This window comes from Myotis daubentonii, chromosome 5 (genome assembly GCF_963259705.1).
Source record: "Myotis daubentonii chromosome 5, mMyoDau2.1, whole genome shotgun sequence".
In the NCBI taxonomy this organism is placed as follows: Eukaryota; Metazoa; Chordata; class Mammalia; order Chiroptera; family Vespertilionidae; genus Myotis; species Myotis daubentonii.
Genome location: NC_081844.1, coordinates 47,219,245 through 47,238,404, shown reverse-complemented (window position 1 = coordinate 47,238,404; position 19,160 = coordinate 47,219,245). Strand labels below are relative to the sequence as shown.

Here is a 19,160-nt window from a genome sequence, read left to right as displayed (position 1 = left end):
TTAAATATTATTTATTACTAAAATGCAATAAGCTATTAGCCATGAAAAGATGTGGATGAAACAAATGCATATTGAAAGAAACCAACATGACATTCTGGAAAAGACAAAACTATAGAGATATTAAAAAGATCAGTGGTTGCCAGGGTTCAGAAAGATAGAGGAAGAGATGAATAAGTCAAACTCAGGGAATTTGGGGGGAAGGCAGTGAAACTATTCTGTATGATAATGTCATTAACGGCAGATACATGACATACACATATCAAAACCCATAGAGTATACAACACAAAGAGTGAACACTAATGTAAACTATTATTAATAATATATCAATATTCGTTCACCACTTGTAATAAATGTACCACACCAATGCCAAGATAGTGAAGGAGTTATAGCAATGAAATTTTCAGCAAGTTACTTTACTCTTCCCTACCACATAAGCTCTAAAGTTTATGATCAATCTTTGACTTGGAAATACTATGGTATAAGATCTAGTATATGTCTTATACAAGCAAGTAGCTAATATATTTGTTAGCTGGACAGGAAACTTCCTAGTTAAAATTTCAACTCCCACCCAGGAATGCACAAATCTCTGGTTTAATTTCCTAACACTAATTCCTGAGTTATAGAGCAATAATAATAATGAGGACTTTTCTAATTTTTAACTTGTCTCTTATAAATGAAACATCTATCTGCAAATGAACAATTTCCTAAGTATGGACTATAACAAACAAAGAGTAAAGATCAACCAAGACTTTTGCATGGATTTGGAATACAGGGTTGGACAAAAGTAGGCTTACAGTTGTTCATATGGAAAATAATAATAATAAAAGAAAAAACTGTGTTTTACATACTCATAATTGTAAACCTACCTTTGTCCCACCCTGTATATAATAAAATTTACATTTTCATGGACTGTTTCATACTAAACAGTTGAGAATTTTCCATTTTAATACCACATCTCATCCTTCATGACCTTATGAGATATTTGGGACAGCTACAATCCACATTTACATTAGATAAAAAGAAATTAAGATGATCCCAGCCAAGCTGAGTCTCAATCCTTCCATCATCTGTCTAGTTCTGAGACTCCAGTGGATTTGGAATGATATCTGAAGTGATAGAACCTGAGCTGTGTGAAACAAGTTGTTTTATTTATTTTTCTAATTAAGGGGGAGATGACAACCTGGCATAGGATAATTATTTCTATTCTTTAAACCCAATTGCAGAATTCATACATTTTATGTTTTACTCCTTGCAATAAAATGATTTTTTAAAATCCTCACCTGAGGCTATGTTTATTGATTTGAGAGAAAAAGAGAGAGAGAGAGAGAGAGAGAGAGAGAGAGAGAGAGAGAGAGAGACCAATTGGTTGACTCACTTACTCGCCCCAAAGGGGTGATTGAACCTGCAACTTTTTGGTGCACTGGACAACACTCCAACTAACTTAGCCACCCAGACAGGGCTCTCCAATAAAATGATTTTTTGACAGAAGTAAAAACCTGGCATCAGACAATAATTAAAGATTATGATTAATCTTAATCATAATACTACCTTGTTTATTCCAACTAAATTAGGTAGTAGGGCAGATGAATGCAGAAGGAAAAGAGATTTGGAGTGACACTTCTAAAGTCTTTTAAACACTAAAAGTCTCACCAAGCCAGTGTGGCTCAGTGGTTGAGCACTGACCTATGAACCAAGAGGTTACTGGGTTGGATTCCTGGTCAGGGCAGTGCAGTTAGGTGAGTGCAGGAGGCAACCAATCAATGATTCTCTCTCATCATTGATGTTTCTATCTGTCTCGCCCTCTCCCTTCCTCTCTGAAATCAATAAAAATATATTTAAAAAACCCCCACTAAATGTCTGTTTTTGATAATCACTCTTAAGTTGGTAAGTAAACTAAATTTCTCTATTGCAAATGCATACTAAAAATGTTTTATTGGGAATAATTTTTTAAACCTTAAATAATCCTTCACATATCCTAAATCTAAAAAAGTACTTAAGACAAATAAAGATACTATAGAACTCAGTCCCAGAGTTCAAATATAGTAATAGCATCATTCAAAAGAGCATTTAAGAATCTTTATTACTTACATTTTTATTAAAAGACATAGCAGTATTTTAAGTTTTAGTTTAGTGTCGCATTACCATAGTTTAAAGTTTAAAAGTTTTCATCTGCTCCTGGAAACTGTTGATTTGGTATTAGACAAAACTGTAATTCTGTTGCTCATACAGCTAGTGATTTTCTTGAGAATATTTGGAACTGGGCAGTCTGATATCCTCTGGAGGGTTAAAAAAAAATCATGACCTTTACTCCTTTTCTGGAAACAAATCTGATATTTCACATTAAAGTGTACACTTAGGCACCTTGGCTTAATTTTGGTGGAGAAGTGAGCTCAAAAGTCCATTGAACTCATAACATCACCCTATCAAAGTCACACTGACAGTGCATTTTGTGCTTGTCTCTAAATGTGCTTGTCTCTAAAACATTTAAATGTTAGCCCAGTAGTACTAACACTAGGCTGTGGAAATGGCAATGACTTAAGCATCCAAGGAAAATGGAAATGGTAAATTTGGTGGAATTATGTTAGCACTTAGCCCAAGAATGACTTCTAACTTCAACTAAATTAGGCAGTAGGGCAGATAGCAGCATCTGACTACTTTGATATTAAAAACAAGAACAAAAAACCCCACAACATATCTACACATTAAGTGTAGTAATACCTGCATGCGTAAAATGAACTTGAAACAAAATTTTACTTATTTAATATATAATGGCCAACTTTGACAGAATCCCACGTTAATGAAATTTACATAATAAGAACATCCTTGAAGTTGCAATAGGTATACTTGTTTATTCCACATTCGAAAATTAACTTAAATCAGATTAGAAAAATATTAAGCCAGATGTGAGAGAATTCAAGATCCTGTAAGTGAACTTTTTTTTGGAATTTTTTGTTTTGTTAAGTAAAACAAAACACCATCGCAGTGCATCATTCTACCTTTTTTTTTTTTAAGTGACAGGAGAGGCAATGTGGTATTTTCACGAGTTATCGTGGGGGTTCTAGGGACGCCCACAACACGAGGAGCCCCTCGAGTTAATTTTACATAATGCAGAAAAACTCCTGGCGCTCGAAATAATTTGGTGACTTAGGCGGCACATATGAATGTTAACCATCACGATTAACATTCATATGTGAGGTTGGCGGCAAAGACGCAACTCAGGTGGAGACCCAGGAGAAAACCTGCGCAAATACTCTTCCACCCGTTTCCAGCGGTGCCGCAGATAACACCTGAGCCTCGGGTAAGGGTCCGAGCCAGAACCCGGGACGACTCGGTCCGGGCGTCCACCGGGGGCCCGTGCGCAGACGTTTCCCGGCCCACGACCTTTCCCCTAGTTGTCCGTTCTCCGGCTGCGGACGGCCAACCACGGAGGATCCCGGGGTCCACCGCCAGGTGCAGGCGGCGTGACCTTTGTCGTAGGTTGGCTTCAGAAAGCGACCGGAGGAGAAGCGGGAGGAGACAGGTGTCGACAGCCCCCACCTGTGACCCTTTCTCCCTAAACTACTCGACCTTTCCCCGCTAATTCCCCTCCCGAAATGCCCTCTCACCCGGGCAGGACAGCTTGGCTAGTGGCACCAACATGTTCACTGTCATCGGGACTCTCCGTCGGACACCAGCGGAAGGAGGACTGCCAGTGGCTCGCCGCGGGCGCTGGACCTCTAGGCCTCGGGGGGCGCCATTACCTGCCGGGAGGCACCAACCGCTCTGCTGAAACCTGCCTCTCTGCTCAGCCCACCTCTCAGGCTTCACGGTGTTCCCGCCCCTTTCTCTTTCTGCGCCGGCGCCACGCGTGACGCAATGGCCAGCCCAGGCTTCCGGGTCGTGTCCCGCGGCCTCTGGTGGTGGATTGAGTCTGTCCCGACCATCTCCGAAGCCCCATGGTGCACCGCGCACGCAGCCAAAGGCAGTGAGAGGCGAAGCAACGCGCACGGCATCCTGGGAGTTGTAGTCTTCTGCTGAAGAGCCTGGTAAGCCTGTAAGGAGCTTTGCGCTGGAGTAGCGAGCTGCCCACGGTGAATCCACTGATATCTGATAGGCTGTCCTGAAAAAATGCCGTTTTCGGTATTGGGCGGACGCCCACAGGAGACGGGGCGGGATTTCGGGGGAGAGGAGGCGGGGCCTCTGGCCTTAGGGCGCGAGCAGTTGAAAGACGGTTGATGTCGGTTCCGATAAGTTTCGATTCGGCCGTCCCAGCACTTCTCCATGGCAGACCCCGAGGAGGCGCGGGTTTCTTCGCAGTCCCCGCCGCCTTCCTTCTCTCCCTCGTCTTCTGATTCCTCTTCCACATCTTCCCCCGGCATCCCAGTGAGTTTGGACTGGCCAGTTCCGAGCAGGAGCCCAACGGTGGACCGGCTGGAGGAAGTGGAGCTGCAGATCGGAGACGTGAGTGGCGGGGACAGGTGCCCCGACCGCGTCCCCAGCCCGCGCCTGTTGGCACACCGACCGCGGCGGGGTCCGGGAGCGAGGGGCTGGGAATCCTAACGTGCAGAAGGACGGAATCCGCCTTCAGATTTAGCGTGGGGGAATTAGGGCGATCCCTCCCCCCCCCCCCCCCCCCCATCCCCATCCCTCCGTCTTTCTGCCTCGCTTCTGGTTCCCATCATCCCTGAAACCCGAAACCACGCGCTCCGCTGCCAGGACTGTGCTGGCTCCGTCTGCCACCCCCCCCCCCTCTCCTCCCTTCCCATCCTCCCCCCCCCCCATCCTCCCCCTCCTCCCCTCCCATCCCCCCCCCCCCACACCCATCCTCCCCCAGTGCTGTGTGTGGGTCAGGCTGTGACTTCTCGCTCCGCGGGACCGGAGAGCCCGCTGTTCTGGTTGGCCACCTGCCCAGAGCCAGCTGACAAGGCTGTTGTCTTTCTCAGGCTGGCTTCTCGCTGGACTCAGTTTGGAGGGGTTAGTCCCCGCCCCGTAGCCCAGATTGTTTCATTTAACGGTTCTGGGAATCACAGGGAGGGATCTTTGGTTGGTTTCTGTTGAATCTCGAATTTTCAGAAACTAATGCCCCTGTGCTAGCGCGCGAGCGCACACACACATACCCCTGAACCCCCCCCCCCCACACACACACCCCTGACATCCGCCCACACACACACCCCTGACATCCCCCCCCACACACACACACCCGACATCCCCTCCCCCCACACACCCCTGACATCCCCCCACACACACACCCGACATCCCCTCCCCCCACACACCCCTGACATCCCCCCCCACACACCCCTGACATCCCCCCACACACACCCCTGACATCCCCCCCCCACACACACACCCGACATCCCCTCCCCCCACACACCCCTGACATCCCCCCCACACACACACACACCCGACATCCCCTCCCCCCACACACCCCTGACATCCCCCCACACACCCCTGACATCCCCTCCCCCCACCCCCCCACACACACCTGAAACCGTAACACATAAGACATCATCGGAGGGGGTCACCGTTTCCGTATTTAAGGACTCCTGAGTGGGTCAGGTAGAATGAAGTATTTAGTGAATGAGGTGTAGTCTTCCTGGGAGAAGTTTGTGGAATAGACCTGCCTGTGCAGATTGGAAACTGGGGAATGAACTGGATTATATCATGGCTCAAGTATTTGTGTGTGTGTGTGTTTTTTAATATATTTTATTGATTTTTTACAGAGGAAGGGAGAAGGATAGAGAGTTAGAAACATCGATGAGAGAGAAACATCGATCAGCTGTCTCCTGCACACTCCCCACTGGGTATGTGCCCGCAACCAAGGTACATGCCCTTGACCGGAATCGAACCCGGGACCCTTGAATCCGCAGGCTGATGCTCTATCCAGTGGGCCAAACCGGTTAGGGCTGTGTTGTTTTTTAACAAAATGCTGACACAGCTTCTGTTTTTGCTGAGCAAGACTGGTTTCAAGTGAATATGTACAAAGGAGTGCAGATGTGTTATCTAGGAACAGTGTTATTTTATGTCCGTGTTGTTTATATGAAGAAAACATTTAAGAAGTGAGTTTAGCACCAAGAGTTGGATATTTTCTACATGTATTTTGATTGTGTTGATTTTGTTAGCTCAGAGTGTCTGCTTTTAGTTTGCAGATTTTTTACTTTTAAAGAAAATAATTTAGGCCTTTGTTTTAAGCTATTTTTAGACTATAAGATGAAATTAAAACCTTAAAGAATAAATTTCTATTATTTGACTTTTAAAAAAATATAATTTCAGGCAGCATTTTCACTGACCAAACTGCTTGAAGCCACATCTGCAGTATCAGCTCAAGTGGAAGAGCTTGCCTTGAAATGTACAGAAAATGCACGTTTCCTGAAAACATGGCGGGACCTCTTGAAGGAAGGCTACAATTCTCTGAAGCCTGACAACTGATTTAGCTGTGGAATAACTCATACGTCCTCATTTATGATATTTTCACATGTATCATATGTATAGGAGAATCCCCAGTAGTTCTGTACACTAAAAATGGAATTTTTCTTGGTTCTCCTCACTTTTGTGAAAGCAGAATACTGATGTTATTTTTTTAAAATATATTTTATTGACATTTTTACATAGAGGAAGAAAGAGGGATAGAAAGTTAAAAACATCGATGAGAGAGAAACATCCATCAGCTGCCTCCTGCACACCCCCTACTGGGGATGTGCCTGTAACCAAGGTACATGCCCTTGACTGGAATCGAACCTGGGACCCTTCAGTCCTCAGGCCGATGCTCTATCCAGTGAGCAAACCGCTTAGGGCCTGATGTTATTTTTGATGCCGGCTAGTATTTGCATAATCTTCTGACTAAACTTTCATAGAATCTTTTATGAAAGTTAATTTCATCAGTAGACAAAAATACCACAGTGTTACTAGGAGCAAACGAGGTAGAACATTATTTTATTTGATTTGCAAGAAGATGGCAAGAATGGCAGAGTTTGAAGTTACCAAAGAAGGTAACTGGGTAGTAATGTTAGATCCAGCTCCATTAGGCTAACTTCTCTAGACCAATCCCCAGCACCTAGGACAGTGTCATATAAAAGAGTCAACCTCATTGACTTGAAGGAAAACATTTTTTTTTTAATGGAGATTTGAACTTCTACTGATGACAGCTTTTTAAAATATATGCTAAATATTTTTTGCCCTCTAGGATGCTTTTTAAAACAGCTTTTACTTCAGAAAATGAAAGCATGTATAGAAAGAATGCATATTTTCCCCCATATTTATTTCTAAGATTAAGTGCTTCTACAGATAATATTTCTTGCATTCCATGTTGTTAGGTCTTTGATTGTTCTCTTTAAAGTGCCTTATCACAATTATGGCTCTGTACTAACTATTACTTTTGGAGCTTTGTAAGTAATAATTCTTAATTCTAAATGTAATTTTAAAGAAGTTATTGTTTTTAATGCATCAAATTTAAATGATGTGATTATTTTCATATTATTTGACTTTATTGACAATGTTTTATTTTACTTGTCCTATAGCTTATGTTGCTTTCCTATCTCTCTCTCTCTCTCTCTCTCTCTCTCTCTCTGGTGGTTTGTGTCATATGTCAGTGATTAAGCCCACTAATTCTGTACTATGTAATAATTCTGGACATCTTTGATATAGCATCTTATTCTTTGTAGTTATGGAGATGTGTACAAAACTGTATTCTAAAACTCCACAATGGGGCTATGAAAGGGGACAAATGGATGGGCAAATAGTTTTGTTTAGCATATTAAGTCATAGTACTTGATTAATTTTTTTAAAGTTAAAGATAACACATGATATATACCTGTACCATAGAGATGCTTATTTTGATATTAGAAAATATTTTTTATATATCATGAAAATTGAAATTAAAATGTACAAAAATAAATTTGTTAAAAGAAAATTTCCATTTCCTTGGGTTCATTACTCTAAAATTTTTTATTGAAATATTTTCTAACATAACAGGAAAGGTGAATGATCTAATGGACACCAATGCATTTCCACCATACAGATTTAATAAATGTTAACATTTGGCTATATTTTCTTCAGATCTATGTATGTATAGAAGTTTCTCTATTTGGAGAGGTGGAAGGATGGAAGAGTGAGTGAATTAAACAGACAGGAAACCAAATGGCTTCCAGAAAAACATTTGAGATGTTAACAGGTAGTTTCAGATGTATATTTTTATAACTCACAGCAATTTAAAGATACTTAATACTAACAGAATTTCTAAGACTCACAATCATAATTTTCATAGGAATACATTTTATCTATTATGTCTTCATGATTACTGCTTTTCCTTTTCTAGATACTCTTTTTAAGAAAAATAATTTTCCATTCCATTATTCAATAATAGTAATAATACTTTAGTCCTGGCCAAATAGCTCAGTTGGTTAGACCGTCCTTCTGATATGTCAAGGTTGCAGGTTTGATCCCAGTCAGGGTACATACAAGCATAAACCAATGAATGCATAAGTGGAACAACAAATCAATAAAAATTAAAAAAATTATCAAGAGGTGTTTAAAAAAGTAAAATTTAATAAATAATCCGAACAAATAATTTAAATGTATTTGTACTTTTGTAAGCTTTTTAAAAAATTATAATCTAAGTAGTTAATTTAATATTATAAGCAGAATTATAGCTTTCTATTTGATTTTTATTGAAAGTATACCACATTCTTCATGCAGAAAAACTGGAACCATTTTAAGTGAGAACAGAAAGGACTCAAAGCAATCCATATTTTTAATAGAATTAATTTTTAATAGAATTAATTTTCAGGTAATTTATTTTCAAAATAAACCTATACAATTATATACTCAATAAATATGTTTTGAGTCCAGTATTTTCATGTTTCAAACATTTTTGTTGTAGTTAAAATTACTTGAAAACATTTTATTCCTTTTTAAAGGTTTTAAATTCCGAAAGCATAAGATTGCTATAGCTCAGAGACCAGAAGAGTTAACTAGCAAAAAAGTAGCATCTTAAGATCTGGTTGGCCGTGCAAACAAAAGGTGAATTCATCTCTTTTTTTTTTTTTTTTTTAAATATATTTTATTGATTTTTTTTACAGAGAAGAAGGGAGAGAGATAGAGAGTTAGAAACATCGATGAGAGAGAAACATCCATCAGCTGCCTCCTGCACATCCCCCACTGGGGATATGCCCGCAACCCAGGTACATGCCCTTGACCGGAATTGAACCTGAGACTGCTCAGTCCGCAGGCCTACGCTCTATCCACTGAGCCAAACCGGTTTCGGCTGAATTCATCTCTTGATGACAACTATTTTGTCTTTAGAGCAAAACATGTACTTAGATTTTTCCTTCCTGAAGTTAAGTTCCTGAATGTACATTCTAGCTCTTCTTTCTTTTCCTTTTAACTGCTTTATTGAGATATAATTCATGTGTCCATAAAATTCACCAATCTAAAATATATAATTCAGTGGCTTTTAGTATAATCGCAGTTATTTATCCATTACCATAATCAATTTTAGAACTTTTTCCTTTGCCCCAAAAAGATATTCTCCACTTCTTAAGCATCACCCTCCCAACCCTCCCAACCTCCAGTAAACTCTCATCTTTCTGTCTCTATGACTTCGCTTATTCAAATATTTCATGCAAGTGGAATCAAACAGTATTTGTCCGTATTGGCTGGCTTATTTCACATTCATCATGTAGCATGTGTCAGAACTTAAATCCTTTTTATGGCTGAATAATATTCCATCACATGTATAAACTACATTTTGTTTATCTGTTCATCAGTTGATAGGCACTTGGGTTGCGTCCATGTATTGACTACTGTTGTAATGCTGCAAAGAGCACTTGCATGCAAGTATCTGAGTCCTGTTTTCAACTCTTCGGTTCACACCTAGGACTGAAATTGCTGGAGCATATGGTAATTGTATGATAAGCTTTTGAGGAACCACTGACCTGTTTTCTATGGCAGCTGCACCATTTTACATTCCAACCAGCAATGTGGAAGGAGTTTCAATCTTCATATCCTTGCCAATGTTATTTTTTAAAATTATAGCCCTGGTAGTAGGTGTGATGTGTTAGCTTATTGTGGTTTTGATTTGCATTTTCTTAGTGATTAGTGATGCTGAGCATCTTTTCATGTACTTATTGGCCATGAGTATACCTTCTTTGGAGAAATGTCTGTTCAGATCCTTTGCCCATTTTTTGATTGAGCTGCTGACTTTTTTGTTTAGTGTAGGAGTTCTTTATTTTGTATGTTAACCACCCCCTCTCAGATATGTGATTTCCAAGTATTTTCTTTCATTGCATAGGTTGTCTTCACTTTTTTAAGAATGTCCTTTGATATACAAAAGTTTTAAATTTACATGAAATCCAATTTATTTCTTCCTTTTGTTGCTATGCTTTTATTGTCATCTGAGAATCAGTTACCAAGTCAAAGGTCTTGAAGATTTACCCAAATGTTTTCTCCTAAGAGTTTTATGTCTTATATTTTGGTTTTTGATTCACGTTGAGTTAATTTTTGTATATGGTGTAAGGAAGGGGTCCAACTTCATTCTTTTGCCCTGAATTGTCCCTGCATCATGTGTTGAAAGGACTTTTTTTCTTTATTTGATTATTTTGGCATTTTTGTTGAAACTCAATTGTAAATGTGAGGGTTTTATTTTTGGACACTCAAATTCTATTCCACTGATCTCTAGCCTCATCCTAGTTTTTCTGATTCATTCCTTAGCAATACTTTCACTCTCCTTTTCCAATCACATGATGATTCTCAAAGCAAAAAGACATTTGGGCAGAGAAGTGCTGTTTTGAGTTAATATCAGAACATTTTTTTTCCATAGTAATAAATACATCGTATTGGCTCTAAAGTGTATGAAGACTTGAAGAGAGTTAAGATGAATTCTTAAAACAGAATATTTTGCAAACAATCAGACATTTTCTCTGATGCTATTATACTGAGTATTAAACCCTTATTTGAAAGTGTCCATGATATGCATGACAGATAAAGCTCTACCTTAACATAGGAGCTGCAGATGCACTATGTATATTTGGTTGTAAACAAAATTTAACATTGAACATTGAGAAGGTTCTATACTGTCTACTTCCAAGAATTTACTGCATGCCATGCATATAGTGGGTACTCAAGAAATGCAAAAAGAATGAATGGCCTGACTGGTGTGGTTCAGTGGTTGAGCGTCAACCCATCAGTTCGATTCCCAGTCAGGGCACATGCCTGGATTGTGGGTTTGATCCCCAGTGGGGCTGTACAAGAGGCAGCCAATTGATTATGTTCCTCTCTAATTGATGTTTCTGTCTCTCTATCCCTCTTTCTACCTCTCTCTTAAAAAAAAAAAGTCAATAAAAACATTTTTAAAAAAGAATGAATCTTTCTGAAGTAGATTTTTCTTAAATTTCCTATGCAAAATATGTGCTAGTATATACATATTATCAAAATAATTTATTTCCCTAATTTATCTTAGCCATTCATGTAAATTATTAATTTTGTGGCATTCATTCTATACTAATAAATCCATTTTGAAGCATCCCAATGGGGGTCAGAGTCAGTTATGAATAGGAATTGAGTCTAGTTGATTTAGAAATTAGTGACAATTCGTAGGAGTCTGTGAGAAGAGCTGGCTTCATTAATCTAGGTGGCATCTCCTGCAGCGGCCACATTTCTGTCCACATGAGTGATGGAGTATATCTTTTCCGGCTTCTTTTGCTGCCAGTAGATCTTTGTCTGTAGTTATTCCAATACTGATGGATCGTTTCTTTGAATGGTCTTGTAGTCAGAGTATAGAGAATTGGGTTCAAAGCACTGTTGATAGGCAGAATAAAAATCACTACCCAAGAGGTTATGGTGCCTGGAAGAGAAAAATGACATCGTTTAGTATTTATGGATGTTTGCAAGTTATAGAAACCCCTTTCCCTTTGTACCTCAGCCTCTTTCAAGTGTTTATTTTTCCATTAGGATGTCACATATTTAAATACCAAGTCTATATGTGTTTCCAGGGTATCTTTCCAGGGTGCCAGTGTTTGAGGGGAGTGTTTGTGGTACAAAAAACCAGGGTTCATTGCTAAATAGCTTTTCTTGAATACATCAAAAACTATTCTATAAGGTAGAAATATTTCCCATCAAATGACTATATATTATTAAAATATGATTCCATTTAATATTCTGATTCAGGCTTCTTAGCACTACTCACATAAAGATTATTTTAAATTCTTTTTTTTAAATAATATTTTTCCATTGATTTTTTAGAGAAAGTGGAAGAGAGAGGGAAAGTCAGAGAGAGACAAAAAACTATTGTTTAGTATTAAATCAGACCTTTTGAAATATTTTAATTATTAGTAGATATAATATTGCTCAGGACACATACTTATATTTAATAAATTTCATTTCAACTATTTGGTTCTTAAAGATAGGTATGCATTTTTAGACTTTTCACTAGCTATTTCAGTAAAAACATCTTTGACTAACCTTATCTTAGAAAATCACTATATTATGTATGCATCTACCAAATGCTCAAATTTTTATTAGAATTTAATCAATGCTGTCTTCTTTGTTGCTTATAAAATGTCAGATACTATTACCACAAACCATGGGATAAAACAAAATTAAAAATATATGTTTATAAATTTTTAACAATGTGAATACATACTGCACTATACATACAGTTAACAGGATTTTGCACATTTCTAAAATTGTAAAATACACATAACATAAAATTTACAATTTTAATCATTTTTAAGTGTATAAGTACATTTCACATTATTGTGCACCATAACCACCATGCATCTCCAAAATGTCTTTATCTTGCCAAGATGAAACTTCGTACCAATTAATAACTCCACATCCCCTTCTCCTCCCAAACCTTAACAGTACCATTTACAACCTTTCTGTCTCTATGAATTTGACTACTCTAGTTACCTCCTAGATGTGGAATCATATATTTGTCCTTTTGTGATTGGCTTACTTCACTTAGCATGGTGTTTTCAAGGTCCATCCATGTTGTAGCATGTATCATAATTTCCTTCTTTTTTAATCTGAATAACATTGCATTTTCTGTATGTAACACATTTTCTGTATGTAACACATCTTGTTCATCCATTTATTCATTGATGGACCCTGGTGATTGTGAATGACGTTGCTATGAACATGGGTGTGTGAATGTCTGAGTTACTGCTTTTGGGTATATACCCATTAGTGGAATTGCTGGGAAATATGGTAATTGTATGCTTAATTTCTTGAGAAACCATCACACTGGTTTCTATAGCAGTGGTGCCATTTTACATTCCTATCGGCAAAGAATAAGAGTGCAACTTTCTCCACATCCTTACTAATACTTGTTATTTTTTAAATGATAGCCATCGTAATGAGTATGATACACATTATTTTTAAATATCAAGAGTGTTTTCTTCTGTCACCTCTCATACTCTGGGGTAACATTCTTTGAATTGCTATGTACTCAGGGAAGAAAAATATCTTACCTTCTGAAATAAATAATTCTTTGATCATTGTTTTCATCTATATTCCCTTCTGGTCATCTTAAGCATGGGATTACCAAAATTTCACTACATTGAGTATAATTTAGTTGAGTCATTGTTCCTTTGTCCCAATAGTAATTGTGGTTTTAGGTATTTATGGAAATAACTGACCGGCTTCCTCCCAGTGAACATTTTATTTGTGAAGAGAACCTGAAGTTCATGTAACTGACTTATATTTCTTGAAATGAGTTAGTGTTAAGGATCTTAATTTTCTTTCCTAGAAGTACATTGCAGAAACAGATACATTATTTTTGTTTTTACATAAAGAAGAAAAAAGTAGTACCTGGTATTTCTACTTGAAGCAGTGAAAGAAATTTCAGTACAAAAATGGGTATCCAGCACAATGCATCAGTAAATACAATAAAGAAAAACCGTTTGGCAAGGGTCATCTCTTTTTTAACTTGATTCCGTATTTCAGTTGCTGTTATGGCACTTTGATGAACGCTGTAAAACATGCTTCCGTAGGAAAAAACTACGATGATAAATGCCACCAAGTTAATACCTATTTAGAACACAAAGGTTATTGTTAATGTATATAAATACTCTTTCAAAACAAAAGAAACAAACAAACAAAACCTACTCTTAGCTGTTATTAAGAAACAAAGACCAATACAGTTTTTTTTGTTCTTCATAATTGCTAGGGTATATAGAAATCATGAATTTTTAAGACTTTGAAGTATTTTTGAAGTAATGAGGAATGATAAAATGTTTAATTTTGAAATGGCATATTAAAATGAGATGATAGTGATTCAATGAATATACTGGGCCTATTAAACTAATCTTTCTAGTATTATTTTTGTAATAATTCAATTATATTATTATATTTTGAAAAAAATTACAAGAGAAAACACTTGTATGTGTACTCAAGCCAAAAACTTGTCTGGCTACTTTGAAGTTGTTTATAATATAAAGGCAAAGAGTTAAAATATATTTTGCTTAGTATTATTAGGGTGAATGCATAATATATACGTGTTTAGTGTCTTGTCTTTTATTAAGGTGCATCATGTTGGAATTTATATGATTAAAGGAAATTTTTAAAAATCCCTTTAGGGTATTCACCCCCAATGTCAATGAGAAAAACTGGTTAGAAGATCTCATATAAAAATTTTGTAAACATTAGAAGGTATAACGAGGTTCATGTTGTGATTTATTGTAACATTTGTATGAAAAGGCTCATAATACAGATTTTCTTACCAAGAAAAATTGTCACGGAATAAATCCGGGCTCCAATACTTTCGGTGTCTTCTGAATGAAGAGGGAAACATACTCCATTGTTACCATAGTAATTTTTGAAAAATTCCTTATTGCTCAATGGAACGAAAGCCACTATAACCCCAATAATCCAAATGAGAATCAACATTGTAATTGTTCTGCATTTTCTAGGCCTTAAAAATTGAAAGGGATACACAATACAGATGTATTTTTCCACTGTCAGAAATGTTAAAAGTAATACTGATACTTCGGTAGAGAGAATGGCCAAAGATCCCACAAGCTGACAATGAAAACTCTCTATCCACAGCTGTGCATGCTTATTGTATTCTCCACGAAACTTTAGGTCGAAGGCTCCAATCACAAATAAGTATATTCCCATTAGGCAGTCAGCACCTATAGGGATCAGTAAATGTCACAAATTTAGAGAAATAAATAGGTATAAAAGACTTATCAATAAGTATTAATATTTGAGTATATGTAATAATATATATACATAATATATCTAATATTTTAGCAAAAAAAACCCAAAAACAAACTAGCCAAGTTTCTTCCATCTTGGGGCAGGTAATTTTTATTCTAACAATTCATTTATGGGTAAGAGCCTCTTCAACTCTCTTGATAACCATGCTTATAACATCCTTTACAACTAAAAAGTAATCATTTCTCTGTTCTCCTTGAACATTAAATCTGTGAGAGCAGGGATCTTGTCTGTTATGTTTTTCATTCTAGCTCCATCACCCAAAAGTGTTGAATAAATGAATAAAATGCAATTATATTGAGCATTGGATTAGGGACCAAGATGGGGATGTTATTACTTGGTTCATCTCTTCCACTGAAATTCTCCCAGCTTAACAAGCTAAAGACATCATCCAAAATCTCAGAGAGAATAATCCAGAAGTTGCTGTGATGGAGGAGTGACTCTGAATTTTGAAGCCCATAATTTAGAATACGAATAATTCTGACGTGCTTTGCAGTCAGTACAATTTCAGGGGACTGACATTATTTATCCAGAGCTGGCCAAAGCAGGCCTGTTCTCTCTGATTCTCAGTTCCTTTTTTTTTTTTTTTTTTACATTTCTCTGTCTCATTTTAGGTCTTCCCATCCCCTAAATTAGCTGTCAATGTAATGCCCTACTTAGTGTATTTGCTTTTTAAGCAAACATTACATATCTGAAAGTAGATAAGGTTTTTTTCTGACTGCACAAGCAGTCTACACAAAGTTCCTAAAATCCCATCAGTGTATAAATCATAAGGCTGACCCTAGTCCTTAAATACTGAAATTATATTCTGGCCTTCACCAAGGAAATTGAGAGTCCTCAAAATTTTGTAACTAACAATACAAAGTAGTAAATAATTTAGCTTGCAATGGAAAACACCCTCACACAATTGGACATTAGACTTTGAATGAGGATAGGATTAAGACATGGGACAGCACACAGTGTATAGATTGATGGTTGCTTGAGAGTATATAGGTAAATTATAGACCACTTTACTTACACTATGAACATCCTGATGGCTAGTTTCATGCTTATTTTTCTTTGTAGTCCTCATTTAACATATTAGCTTGCGATCACATTTCAAAAACTTTAAAATATTTCATATGAACTAAAAACATTTTCTGTAAATATTTCAAATTATGACTGCAAAAGGTTCTAGGATCTCAGAGTCCAGAAAAACAACTAAGTCAATATTTATGAATTGGACATTCAAACAAAAAAGTAAATATAGCTCTAGATATAAAATATGACCATGAAAGGTTTTATGCATAGTAAAAGATTTACAAGCTTTAATAATATATTATGCCGCCAGAGAAGAAAACTAAAACTAATAAATAAGAGCTTGTTTATGTGGAGAGTAATAAATGAGAACTTCATTAATCTGTGTAAAGTGACTGAGTTTTCTTCTTTTAAAACTCATTTTCATATTCACCAATGATACATCAAATAAGGGGTTAATTTCCAAAATATGTAAAGAACTTATACACAACTCAACACCAGGAAGACAAACAATCCAATTAAAAAAAGGGCAAAGGTCATGAATAGAAACTTCTCCAAAGACGACATACAGATAGCCAATAGACATATGAAAAAATGCTCAAGGTCACTAATTATAAGAGAGATACAAATTAAAACCATAATGAAATATCACCTCACACCTGTTAGAATGGCTACCATCAATAAATCAACAAATGACAAGTGCTGGCGAGGATGTGGAGAAAAGGGAACCCTAGTACACTGATGGTGGGAATGCAGACTGGTGCAGCCACTGTGGAAACAGTATGGAGTTTCCTCAAAAAATTAAAAACAGAAACGCCTTTTGACCCACTTCTGGGAATATATCCCAAGAATCCCCAAACACCAATTTGAAAGAATATATGAACCGCTAAGTTCATAGCAGCACAATTTACAATAGCTAAGATCTGGAAACAGCCCAAGTGCCCATCAGAAGATAAGGGGATAAAAAAGCTGTGGTACATCCATGCAATGGAATACTATACAGCTGTTAGAAAGAAGGAAATCTCTCCTTTTGCAACAACATGGATGGACCTGGAGATTATTACCCTAAGTGAAATAAGCCTGTCAGAGAAAGACAAATACCATTCGATCTCACTCACATGTGGAATCTAATGAACAAAATAAACTGATGAACAAAATAGAACCAGAGGCATGAATGCATGGAACAGACTGACAGCTGTCAGAGGGGAGGGGGATAGGGGGACTGGAAAAATAAAATAAAACTTATTTTCTTTCTCATCACTAAAGAAATTTTATTTTCATTGTAGTGAATGTGAAAACAATATATAAGCGAAAAGGAGAAAAATTTTAAATCTCATAATTATGTCTGTCCCTGTTTACTAATTTTCGAATAGCAATGCTTTTCTATATTTTGAAACTAGAATTCCTCTTCAGTGAGGAAATACTCACAGCAGAGAGATACGATGGACATGGCATGCGGCTTGTTCTCAGACCTGATATAAGGTCGCATACAAATGACAAAGATGTTTCCCAAGAATGTAACTATAGACACAACCCAGATGAACACTCTCTGAATGATGCTTGCCAAGAGATTCTCTAGAGATGAGATTCCATCAGTGTTTGGTTTACAGCTGCGAACATGTGGTGCATATCCACAGTACTGGAATTTCTTAAAATAGCTGGTATGCAAAGAGGAGGTAAAATAAGATTTTAAATTTAATCTGGCCTCACTATCCATAAATATGTATTTTCTACATTTTCTCAGTAGAAAGAAAATGCAATGTCTTACTAATGAGACTCAGGGGGGTGTAAAACATTAGGAATACTGAAGCTTTAAACCTAAGTTTAATTCTCATTAACTTGATTGTTATTGTAAAAGAACATGTGGGTGAGAGCAGCAAGTAGGCGTAATGAATATCCAAATGCTAGCCATGTCTTAGAATATAAATAAACTGTTAACATGTGATAGAGAGAACCCGTCAATGAAACTATTTTGGGTTTTTAGTGTTTAGTATATGTAAACGCACTGTTACATGGTTCCTATTGTTGCTGCCACTGATCTTGCTTTTGAACCCTCTGGGGAAGGGAGAGTTAAGTGCTCTCTTCTCTGTGCTTCCATGGCTTTTTTGTTACGGAAGTTGTGTGTCCTATAACTACTTGCTAGTATGCCTATCTCTTACACTGGATTTTGGAACATATTTGTGGAGGGAATTCTTTTATCAATAGAGAGACCTTCCTTGCTGAATAAAGACATTACCTGGATAATAAAAAATTATTGTGTTACCACCAACACCAGCACTATTTATTGAGCATTTGCTAGGTTTCAGGAACAAATTCTCAAATTAACTCCATGAGATAGGTATTAGTATCAGCAGGAGGAGATGAATCATTCATAGAAGCACATTATTTGCTAGGAAATTTTCTAATAAATGTAGAAATTGGGATAAAATGAGATCTTTTTGCCTCTAAAGTTATGTACTCTGGCCAAAAATATAAATGATCTTTACAGGATAAAGAGTTAGTAATGATACAAGATAAAAGCTTGACAATTACAGTAAATTGTCTTGTTTAACTCTTGCTGCCTGCATACCTAGATCTGCCATGGTGTCTGCTCAATTCAAGTTTGTTTCTTGAGTTGTTTGTTGGGTTTTGGGAGCTATATCATTTTCTTCCAATAAATTCTAATTTGCTTAATTTAATCAAAGTATTTTATGTTGTGTGGAACCAAGGAAACTTTTACAAGTCTTATTTCTGAGGAATAATGGAAAACAAAAACAGACAGTCATATGTTAGATTTAAAATGTAAAGCAAGATTATAGAGTGGTGGTGACTGACATGACACTTTCTAAGTTATTGAGAATTAATTATTCTGACAAGGAGATCATTCTAATTCCTGTTAGAAGACTGCATTCAATTAAAGAAAATGTTTCTAAAGCATCGAATCAATGGCACAATCAGACGCACTGAATGAAATA

The 19,160-nt window shown here is 37.2% G+C and overlaps 3 protein-coding genes across 4 annotated transcripts in view; 1 reads left to right on the top strand and 2 right to left on the bottom strand.

Moving 5' to 3' along the window:
- Positions 1–3,800, bottom strand: part of ETFDH (electron transfer flavoprotein dehydrogenase) — a 33,695-nt gene extending 29,895 nt beyond the window's left edge. The window contains exon 1 of one of the 2 annotated variants that reach the window (XM_059697724.1): positions 3,606–3,800. In XM_059697724.1, the coding sequence (XP_059553707.1) occupies positions 3,606–3,651 (46 nt within the window). In that variant the 5' untranslated portion in view covers positions 3,652–3,800. The remainder of the gene's footprint in view (positions 1–3,605) is intronic. The other variant, XM_059697723.1, reaches the window with a different exon arrangement.
- Positions 3,801–3,986: 186 nt separating this feature from the next.
- C5H4orf46 (chromosome 5 C4orf46 homolog) lies at positions 3,987–7,885 on the top strand. Its single transcript, XM_059697726.1, has 2 exons — positions 3,987–4,440; positions 6,250–7,885. The coding sequence occupies exons 1-2, from the start codon at positions 4,261–4,263 to the stop codon at positions 6,403–6,405; spliced, it is 336 nt and encodes a 111-aa protein (XP_059553709.1). The 5' UTR covers positions 3,987–4,260; the 3' UTR covers positions 6,406–7,885.
- Positions 7,886–11,516: 3,631 nt separating this feature from the next.
- The window catches only part of RXFP1 (relaxin family peptide receptor 1), a 46,172-nt gene continuing 38,528 nt past the window's right edge, over positions 11,517–19,160 (bottom strand). The window contains exons 13-16 of the mRNA XM_059697721.1: positions 17,635–17,864; positions 14,694–15,104; positions 13,783–14,001; positions 11,517–11,815 (exon numbers count right to left, since the gene is read on the bottom strand). Coding sequence (XP_059553704.1) covers positions 11,517–11,815; positions 13,783–14,001; positions 14,694–15,104; positions 17,635–17,864 — 1,159 coding nt within the window. The remainder of the gene's footprint in view (positions 11,816–13,782; positions 14,002–14,693; positions 15,105–17,634; positions 17,865–19,160) is intronic.

What these genes read in the sequence shown, in the direction of transcription:
- C5H4orf46 (XM_059697726.1), top strand. Translation starts at nt 4,261, where the DNA reads ATGGCAGACCCCGAGGAGGCGCGGGTTTCTTCGCAGTCCCCGCCGCCT. An exon ending in TGGAGCTGCAGATCGGAGAC is followed by an intron (nt 4,441 to 6,249) that starts GTGAGTGGCGGG and finishes ATATAATTTCAG; the next exon opens with GCAGCATTTTCACTGACCAA.